This window comes from Salvelinus sp. IW2-2015, unplaced genomic scaffold (genome assembly GCF_002910315.2).
Source record: "Salvelinus sp. IW2-2015 unplaced genomic scaffold, ASM291031v2 Un_scaffold4946, whole genome shotgun sequence".
In the NCBI taxonomy this organism is placed as follows: Eukaryota; Metazoa; Chordata; class Actinopteri; order Salmoniformes; family Salmonidae; genus Salvelinus; species Salvelinus sp. IW2-2015.
In genome coordinates this window covers 14,135-24,985 of record NW_019946215.1, presented here as the reverse complement: position 1 = coordinate 24,985, position 10,851 = coordinate 14,135, and the positions used below count along the sequence as shown (strand labels likewise).

At 45.0% G+C, this 10,851-nt stretch overlaps 1 protein-coding gene across 1 annotated transcript in view; it reads right to left on the bottom strand.

Moving 5' to 3' along the window:
- Positions 1-4,527: 4,527 nt before the first annotated feature.
- Positions 4,528-10,851, bottom strand: part of LOC112077826 (cysteine/serine-rich nuclear protein 1) — a 7,815-nt gene continuing 1,491 nt past the window's right edge. Inside the window, 2 exon segments of the mRNA XM_070441846.1 lie at positions 4,528-5,846; positions 6,014-6,307. Coding sequence (XP_070297947.1) covers positions 4,743-5,846; positions 6,014-6,307 — 1,398 coding nt within the window. The 3' untranslated portion in view covers positions 4,528-4,742.

Here is a 10,851-nt window from a genome sequence, read left to right as displayed (position 1 = left end):
GTCTCCTGTCAGGTTCTTTCCTAACGGTGTCCTGTCGGGTCCTTTCCTAACGGTCTCCTGTCAGGTCCTTTCCTAACAGTCTCCTGTCAGGTCCTTTCCTAACAGTCTCCTGTCAGGTTCTTTCCTAACGGTGTCCTGTCAGGTCCTTTCCTAACGGTTATGTAGTAACAGTCTCACTGTGGTCAGTCTTCTCCTTCTGTGTATTGTATTTAATTGCTCCACTTCTCTCCAAAACCAAAGAGTGAAGAAATGTCCTCAATTTAGAATCTATCCATCCAGATTTTATTCTAAGAATCCGTGTTTTCCTTGAGGCATATATCAGACATTCTCTAGCGATCTCCTAGAACCCCATTCAGTAGTCACTATTGTATAGTAAGCACGTCTGTTTCACAGCGGCAGAGGGACGCCAGTCTTGGTAAACTGTTTTTAATGACGGTACTGTTACACTGGTCTTCAAGTGGTCATTTAACTGATTAATAAACCACAGGAATCCAACATATCTACCAAAACAAGTGACATGCCGTTTGTAGTCATAAACACACCGATTCTTTATTCTCCAACACGTGAACCAATTTAATGGTTTGCAGGGTTTCTAATCGTTAGAGAGTAGGCGACACGACATCCTTGAGCAAAGAATGTTCCCAGACGCCAAAGGCAAAGCCAGGGCCATATATCACAGCCTGGATCAGTCATGTCTGTTGTTGGTTGTGGTTGTCATGCTTAGGTTTCTCTCTCTCTCTTCGTCTTCACCGTGGAGACGATAAACCAGACACAAATTCCAGAAGGTTATAAAAAAAAATACAAAGAAAACATACAGGCAAGTCGATTCAGACGTTTCCCCGGTGGATATACTCCACGTCTCCACATACTAGGGCCTTCAGAAGGTATTCATAGCCCTTAACTTATTCCACATTTTGTTGTGTTACAGCCCGGATTCAGAATGGATTAAAAAATATATATATATTCTCTTCCATCTACACACAATACCCCATAATAAAGTGAAAACAGAAATTCATATCTAATTTACATAAATATTCACACCTGAGTCAAGTTGTAGAAGGAGATTTGGCAGCGATTACAGCTGAGAGTCTTTCTGGGTAAATCTCTAAGAGGTTTAGTGTTTTAGGTTATTGTCCTGCTGAAAGGTGAATTCATCTCCCAGTGTCTGGTGGAAAGCGGACTGAACCAGGTTTTCCTCTAGGATTTTGCCTGTGATTAGCTACATTCAGTTMCTTTTTTTTAAACTCCCCATTCCTTAACGATGACAAGCATACCCATAACATGATGCAGCCACCACTATGCTTGAACATATGGACAGTGGTCCTTTGTATTCAGGACAAACAGTTTTTGCAAAATAACTTTAGTGACTTGTTGCAAACAGGATGCATGTTTTGGAATATTTGTATTCTGTACAGGCTTCCTTCTTTTCACTCGGTCAATTAGGTTAATATTGTGGAGCTACTATGCTCAAAGGGATATTCCATTTTATTTTACCCATCTACCAATAGGTGCCCTTCTTTGCGAGGCATTAGAAAACCTCCCTGGTCTTTGTGGTTGAATCTGTGTTGGAATTCACTGCTCGTCTAAAGGACCTTACAGATAATTCACGTCTGTAGCCATGAAGTTTTGAAAGGCTGGTCATGGCTCACATCAACACCATCATCCCGGAAACCCTAGACCCACTCCAATTTGCATACCGCCCCAACAGATCCACAGATGATGTGATCTCTATTGCACTCCACACTGCCCTTTCCCACCTGGACAAYAGGAACACCTATGTGAGAATGCTATTCATTGACTACAGCTCAGCGTTCAACATCATTGTCCCCTCCAAGCTCATCAATAAGATAAGGACCCCGGGACTTAACACCTCCCTCTGCAACTGGATCCTGGACTTCCTTACGGGCTGTCCCCAGGTGGTAAGGGTAGGCAAAACACGCTGATCCTCAACAAGGGGGCCCGTCAGGGGTGCGTGGTCAGTCCCCTCCTGTACTCCCTGTTCACTCATGTGTACCGTAATACCCTGTATATAGCCTCCACATTGACTCTGTACCGGTACCCCCTGTATATAGCCTCCACATTGACTCTGTACCGTAACACCTGTATATAGCCTCCACATTGACTCTGTACCGTAACACCCTGTATATAGCCTCCACATTGTTATTTCATTGTTACTTTTTTTTATTTGTACTTTAGTTTATTTAGTAAGTAGAAAAGCCAAGCTACGGTGAAGGAATACAAATCTGACGGGGTCAAACACTAAAGAAGAAGAACAAAATGGGAATAGAGTCTAAGATGAACAAACAAAGTCAAGCATTTAAGAAAAAGTTTTATTTTCAAAAAGGGACAAACTGTCCAAAAAGGGACTTGGATGAAATGAACAGCTTTTTAAAAACGGTCAGTTAGAGAGGGACAATGAAAGGGAAAAATCAAACTGCTCTGGTTTGCTCTCCATTCAAGAATGTAATAAATGCCCATTGTTGCCATGTCTTTACTTAGATTAATGCATTTACACCAGAGAAGCTGTGTTCTGTTGGTGGCCTTGMTTTTTTTTTTTCAATGAGATGATGTCAACGTAAGCAAATGAAGGCAGATAGCAGAAGAATACATTATGCAGCGTTTTAAAGTATACCCCAAATCAGATCGTAAACAGACGGTGTGAACGGGGCCGGCTGTAGAGACAGATCAGCTCTACTAGTTCCGTATCTTCATCACAGCATCCAGGCCGTTATTTTGTTCAAAAKGGTCTGCTTGAGGACTTAATGGAGGTAAACACACAACTTCTGAGTCTTTCTGCATAAATATATGACGTTTTTACCCATAAAAATATCATGTCGTCTCAGTCACAACGATCATATGGATATTTTTCTAATTKATTTTGTTTTAGTGGCATTTCATAGTCCAATGGAAAATACTGGAGAGAAAAAGCTTTCATAATACGTCTACATTTATCTATTACAAAGGTTTCAATATTAAAAATTTAAAAAAAATACGCAATTTGCATTTTCTTAATAAAATAATTTCAGTGACACAGATTTAGAATTCTTTCTTTCAATCTACACAAATGATTTATAAAATAGAGTGATTCTCTATGGTAACATTATAGATAGCAGTATCTACAGCAGACCCAGAACTCTACATTTTGATTTTTAAAATAGGAAGGTTACACAGTACAGCTCAAACAGAAGCACTGTGCTGCTGGCCTAGTAGAGATGGCTAGACGTTGGCCTAGTAGAGATGGCTAGACGTTGGCCTAGTAGAGATGGCTAGACGTTGGCCTAGTAGAGATGGCTAGACGTTGGCCGAATCGACCCCTCAACCCTACACACGTGTGGAGAGTTGATTGGATTTGACAGGGGCAGTCAATATGGTAATAGCTCCCCCTTTGCACTGATAGGCTAGGTGGAAGTGTCATTATATTGCTTATACCAATCAAATCACCTCAGATCTCCACAATGGCGTAGGGTTTAGGGATTGATTTGGGATTGGGCCATAGCCCTCCTGAGTAAACAACACCTCTCTCTTATTGCCCAACATGTAAGAAATTAGATCAAACTACTAAAATAATGTTACCAAAATGTTGTTTAACCAATAAGAGAACAGATATTAAATACTTTCCCAATGGTCTTTTATATAATCCCATATTGCTGACCATGTCTAATACGGATTCAGTTCCAAAATGGCACCCTATTCCCTATATAGTGCACTACTTTAGACCAGAGCCCTATTCCCTATATAGTGCACTACTTTAGACCAGAGCCCTATTCCCTATATAGTGCACTACTTTAGACCAGAGCCCATAGGGTACTACAGTATATAGGGAATAGGGTTTGGGACACATATTGCACTTCCAGGTTATAAATATCAAATCACAGTGCTGCTTCAGCACAGCTTTAGTGGGTTTTTCATCTGAAAATAAATAGAAAATCATAAAAGAAATACATTAAAATAATAATATATAGATAAAAGTTATAGGTGTTTTGAATACCATTTTTGGTTTCTCAGAGTATTCATTAATACCCAGCTGTACTATTCTTAGTTTCGGAGGTTGACATTTAGCGATATATAAAACCCAACACGTGTTATTTCAGAGTTTTGATGTCTTCACTATTATTCTACAAAGTAGAAAATGACTTATTTTAATCTCACTTTTATGAAATGTTAGCTGCCATTTCATATAGCGATAATTACCAAGTGAAACGTTAGCTGCCATTTCATAGCGATAATTACCAAGTGAAACGTTAGCTGCCCATTTCATCTGTATAGCGATAATTACCAAGTGAAACGTTAGCTGCCATTTCATTATAGCGATAATTACCAAGTGAAACGTTAGCTGCCATTTCATAGCGATAATTACCAAGTGAAACGTTAGCTGCCATTTCATAGCGCGATAATTACCAAGTGAAACGTTAGCTGCCATTTCATTAGAGCGATAATTACCAAGTGAAACGTAGCTGCCATTTTCATATAAGCGATAATTACCAGTGAAACGTTAGCTGCCATTTTCCATACGCCGATAATTTACCAAGTGAAACGTTAGCTGCCATTTCATATAGCGATAATTACCAAGTGAAACGTTAGCTGCCATTTCATATAGCGATAATTACCAACTGCTTTGCTAACATTTAGAAGGCAAGAGAGAAATCACAGCTTCTTCCAACAGAAGTCTGTTTACACTGACCCCCATCCCCCCTAATTCCCTACATAGTCCAGAAAACAGTTGGCGGTTCAGGTCCCGATAGTTAACCCCTGACGGCTTCTTCCAACAGCTGATTGTCTGTGAACGTTGCAGGGGGTTCTGGGTCAGATTCTGACAGACCAATCAGAGACTCCAGGGGGCAGGTCCCGGGGTCGCTGGCCTGTGATTGGCTGCTGGGGTAACTAGGCAACTGGAAGTGAAAGAAGTTGTCCATGTGTTGGTACTCTGTTAGGGAGTTGTAGAGGGAGGAAGGACCCAGACAGAAACCATCAAAGAACTCCAGGTCAGACTCTGAGGACAGGCTGAGGTCCATGTAGCTGGCAGCGGTGTCGTCTACTGAGGGAGATGGGGTGTTGGGGCAGTCTACGGAGGGGGATTGGGCGTTGGGGAAGTCTACGGAGGGGGATGGGGGGTTGGGGAAGTCTACGGAGGGGGATTGGGCGTTGGGGAAGTCTACGGAGGGGGATGGGGGGTTAGAGATACTGCAGCTGCTGTGGTGGTGGAACAGACCGTTGCCTAGGTTAGCGTTATCATCTATCCCTGGTGATATGGCCATGGCCCGGTTGTCTGTGTACGCCTCTAGATTGTCATTCTCCTCTGGGAAGTCTGCCGTGCTAAACTCTGCCAACATCCAGGCTGTTGTCGTCATGGACGACGCCTGCTTCTGCTGCTGTAGCCATTGCTTGGGGCAACAGCGGTTGTCATTAACAACGTAGTTATTTACGCTATAGTCGTTGTCGCTGAAGCTGAGGACGCGGCGCTGTCCGTTTTCATCCGCATCGTCCTCCCGGCCTAAACCCGCCCCTTCCTCTGAGTCCTCACTCCCCCCCGAGGAGACAGAGGAGTCTGTCATGTCGCTGCTACAGCTGTTCTCCCCGACCGCCGCCAGCTCTGAGCTGAAGTAGAAGGAGGGGCCATCTGGGATGGAGGGGAGGTCGGACAGGGGGTTGTGGGCGTGGGCTGGGGCTGTCTCTCCCAGGTCCTCTTCCTCTGGTCCAGACGTCTCCTCCAGTCTCTTCTCCAGCTCTAGCTTCATGATGGTGTGGATGTAGTGGGTCTGAACCCGGCTGGAGTTGAACTCTATACGCCCTTCCAGGTTACCGCAACCATCCTTAGTGCAGCCGCAGGGAAATGACGAGTGGTCCATCTGGGGAGAGAAGAGGACGTTCAAAATCAGGTTCTGCTTTGTCACGGAGGGATCAGAATATTGTAGTACAGTGGACAACTAACCACTGCTCATATTGTTAGGAATATAAAGTATTTACAGTTTACTGTTAACATTGAAGTTGAAGAAATGATATGTGAGTGTCTTACCTGACACTTGATGCCTGCCAGGCTGCAGGCGCAGGTCTCTGGCTCACAGAAGCCCTGGCAGTCACAGCCACAGTCCTCCCTGGACACTCTCAGCTGCTGGAGCTTCCTCTTCTCCTCCTTATCGATCTTCACCCCCGCAGCCTTCAGCAGGGCTTGTCTCCTCTTGGAGGGGTAGGGGTGGAGGAAGGAGTCGTCGTCTAGGTTACAGCTGCTAATGTCCAGCTCGTCCTCTGGGATGTCTTCGACGGTGAYGCGGTCAGCCTCCTCTGACTCCACCGTGCCTCCCTTAGTCAGCTGGGAGGGAGAGACGGGGATCATTGTGTGTTCTCAGGAAGTTAGAATCAACTCCCAACTAAACAAAGTGTTCAACACCAACTCACTTGAAAGGATTAGACTTAAAACCTTGTCACAATCAGACATCTCATCAACACTCTGCATTAGCTAACCCAGACATGGGGAACTGTGTGTCTCGTGCAGTAAGTCTGTTTTAATGAGCTGCTCTGTGTGAGGCAGTAAGTCTGTTTTGAATGAGCTGCTCTGTGTGAGGCAAGTAAGTCTGTTTTAATGAGCTGCTCTGTGTGAGGCAGTAAGTCTGTTTTATGAAGCTGCTCTGTGTGAGGCAGTAAGTCTGTTTTTATGAGCTGCTCTGTGATGAGGCAGTAAGTCTGTTTTAATGAGCTGCTCTGTGTGAGGCAGTAAGTCTGTTTTAATGAGCTGCAGGCACCACCAGCATAACATCCACTAATCACATGATCATGACATAGTGAAGCCTGAGGAAGTAGATTAATACTCACTGTTGCCAGTGTCGGGCGGGCGAGGGCCACAGGTTTGCTGGAGCCTTTTGATTAGAGGTCACAGAGGTGTCTGAGTTAGCGCGTTCAATTCGCCCATCACGAGCTCCCACAGGACGATAAGTGCACTGAGAGGACACACGAGGAAGAGTAAGAGGTTAGGTAGACGATTCTCGCGTCAACTCATTCCAAACAGCACCTACCGTACAATTAAATTACTCAACTCTTATTTATAGAGTAATAACACCGGTTCAACAATGATGTCATACTATGAACTATTGCATTAAGCAACTAGATCTCGGTAGAAGAGTTCACACGGAAGATAGAAAAGCAGGGATTATTAGCCATGGGTGCTAAGCTAGACATTTGGACCGTGTTATGCATCCAGCGTATAGGAAGGCGACAGTGGTACGAGGAAGACGCCGCTGTACTAATTGCATTATTGGTCTCACTAAGAGACTGAGCGGATACCTGGGCACGGGCATCGGGAGTCGCAAACAATCACGAATGAAGAGATCGCACGGACACGAGGCACAGACCCGAGCGTATTGAGCCCATTCGGGTGCCTTAGCTCATGGGAATCGACGTGACTCTGACAATACACAGGGCCAGACGCGATGCCAGCGGAGTATATTAAGCATGGCTGATACAGCTATGTCGATCGGAACTCTGACTACCTGAGAAATGCACACCAGCGTTAGCACGCGACGACAGGCGTTCAGGCTAACTTGAGTGCACATAGAGGTGGTCTATAGCTAGATCACTTCTCTACTGGGCAAAGTCCAATGGGAGAAAAGAAGCACCTAGGCAGGTAACACGGTCACACCAAATCATGAAATGGGAATTCAATAAGCCATTCCTACGGCTGGCCATCCTCCGGGCTACCGCAACCCGGCCACAGCTCCGCACCCCCGCAGCTACTTTTGCCCGAGCCTCCCAGCTTCTCCTCACCCAAACCAGATTGCAGATGTTCTGAAAGAGCTGCAAAACCTGGCCTGTACAAATCAGCTGGGTAGAAATCTGGACCCCTTCTAAATGATCCACCACATGTTGCAACCTTATTTACCAGTCCTGTAACCCTCTTCGTATCGTCCGAATCCCTAAAATTGGAAATCTGCCGCAGTCATCCCCCTCTCAAAGGGGGTGACACTCTAGACCAAACTTATAGACCTATATCCATCCTGCGCTGCCTTTCTAAAGTCTTCGAAAGCCAAGTTAACGACAGATCACTGACCATTTCGAATCCCCCGTACTTCTCCACGTGCAATCCTTTCCGGCCGGTCACGGGTGCACTCAGCCACGCTCAACGGTCCTAACGATATCATAACCGCCACCGTTAAAGACAGTATTGCAGCCGTCTCATGACCTGGCCAAGGCTTTCGACTCTTCAATCCCTGTATTCTTATCGGAGACCAATAAGCCTTGGTTTCTAATGACTGCCTTGCCTGGTTCACCAACTACTCGCAGACAGAGTTAGTGTGTCAAATGGAGGGCTGTTTCGGACCTCGCAGTCTCTATGGGGGTGCCACAGGGTTTCAATTCCCGGGCGATCTTTTCTCTTATATATCAATGATGTGCTCTTGCTGCTGGTGATTCTCTGATCACAACGGTATTGCAGCTACACCATGACTGTGAGAACAATCGGACACTTCCACGGTTATAACTAACCTCCAGACACAGCTTTCATGCCATACAACTACTCCTTCGTGCCTCCAAACGACTCTTAAAGCCCAAGTTAACTAATGCATGCGCTTTTCAACCGCCGCTCCCTTACACCCGCCTGCCCGACTGCATCACTATCCTGACTTGACCTAGAATAGGGACAATACAAATACTTAGGTTCTGGTTAGGACTGTAACTCTCCTTCCAGACTCACATTAACATCTCCAATCCAAAATAAAATTAAATCGTCTTCCAATTTTCACAAAAGCTCCTTCACTCCAGCCAAGCAATTACCCTAGTAAAACTGACTACCTACCTCCTTGAATCGCAAGTTCATTTACAAAAAGCTCCAATACTACTACAAACTGGATGCAGTCTATCACAGTGCCATCCGTTTTGTACCAAAGCCCCATTAATTACCCACCACTGCGACTGTATGCTCTCTGTTGGCTGGCCCTCGCTTCATATCGTCCGCCAACCCACTGGCTCCAGCTCTATTTAAGTTTGCTAGGTAAAGCCCCGCCTTATCTCAGCTCAACTGGTCACAGGTCAGCACCCACCCGTCAGCAGCCTCCAGCAGGTATATTCACTGGCCATCCCCAAAGCCAACTACCCTTTGGCTGCCTTTCTTCCAGTTCTCTGCTGCCATGACTGGAACGAATTGCAAAAATCCTGAAGCTGGAGACTTATATTCCCTCCTACTTTAACATCACTATCGAGCATGCTAACCTGCATGCTTCATCTGTAAAGCCCATCTGTACAATAGCCATCCAACTACCTCATCCCCAGTATGTTACTTAGACTTTCTGCAAAGTAACAATACTGGTGCAAAAAACACGCCAATCTATCATCCAGTGTTTAATGCTGCTAAATTGTAATTACCTCGCACTATGGACATTTATTGCCTTACCTCCTCTACCATTTGCACACACTGTATATAGATTTATTTTTTTCTAACTGTATTATTGACTGTATGCTTGTTTAGTTCCATTTGTGTACTCTTCGTTGTGTTGTGGTCACACTGCTTTGCTTTAATCTTGGCAGGTGATTGTAAATCGAGAAACTTGTTCTCAACTGAGCCCTTACTGGTTAAAAGGGGAAATATTATATTAATATTTAAATACTGTCCGATTCATCCATCTTACTGGAGGCCAGATTGTTAAGGCACAAGGCGGACCCAGATGCAGACAGAGGAGGCAGATGGTTTGAAGTCTTTGATATTTATTACAATCCAAAAGGTTAGGCAACCAGAACGGTCGTGGACAGGCCAAAAGGTCAAAACCAAGTTTCCCAGTCCAGGAGGTAAGAGTGCAGGCAAGGCTCAAGGTCCAAGGCAGGCAGAAGGGTCAGGCAGGCGGAGTACAGTGTCCAGAAACAGGCCAAGGGTCAAAACCGGGAGGCTAGCAAAAAGAGAATAGAAAAGCAGGGCGCACGGGAAAACACACGGTTGGACTTGAACATACAAGACAAAATAGCCCCAGAGGACAGTACACCGGATAAATATACTGGGAAAAAAAAGACACCTGGAGGGTGGAGACAATCACAAGGACAGGTGAAACAGATCAGGCGTGACGGATTGAGGCCAAAGGCAGACTTTTCATTCAGGCACACCATTCAATTCAGGCACACCAGCTCTTATTCTATCAGATCACCATTTCCATCCAAAATAAAAGGTAGGGTGTGGATCAGAAAACAGTAATTTTGTCTTCATATATATATATTCTACAACTTCTGCCCGATTGTCCACCTGTATGCCCTATGCTTACCCCCTCCTCGCTCCCAGCCATTCCCACAGTTGCCGTGAACCGCAGAGTCCTTCTGAAACTCCCTTTCAACCTTGCCCAGTACGCTCCATGCAAGTTTGTCCTGCTTATCCTCATGGCAGTTTCACTATCCACCTGCAATGCCTCAACTAGCGTTGTCCTGAAAGGCACCAAACACAATCTCAGGCCCTTGACTGTAATCCTATCTAGGCGCTGTAGTACCGCTTCGGCTGCCGACCAGTAATACAAAGCACCCATAACAAAAATGACCTGATCAATCTGATACATATACACAGTGTAGTCTATCCGACCCCATCCTATTCCTGCCAGTGTCTTTCATGAGGTTCGCACCTCCTCCTAATTTCAATATGCTCAGACTGTCCTCTTCCATGTAATCTCTCACAAAACCACATCCTAAAATACTTAAACTCAGAACACCCCTGCCTATACCTGACGTATATTGCAGCCTAACATTTCACCTTCTCCTAAGAAAACACATAAGCATGACTTGCCACAGAATCCTAAACCCCCATGTTAGAGACCAATCTTCCACAACTCCACAATGCATCTTCCTCAATCAACATATTTCACATTCCACCTCTTCTCCAACGACGCAGAGGAG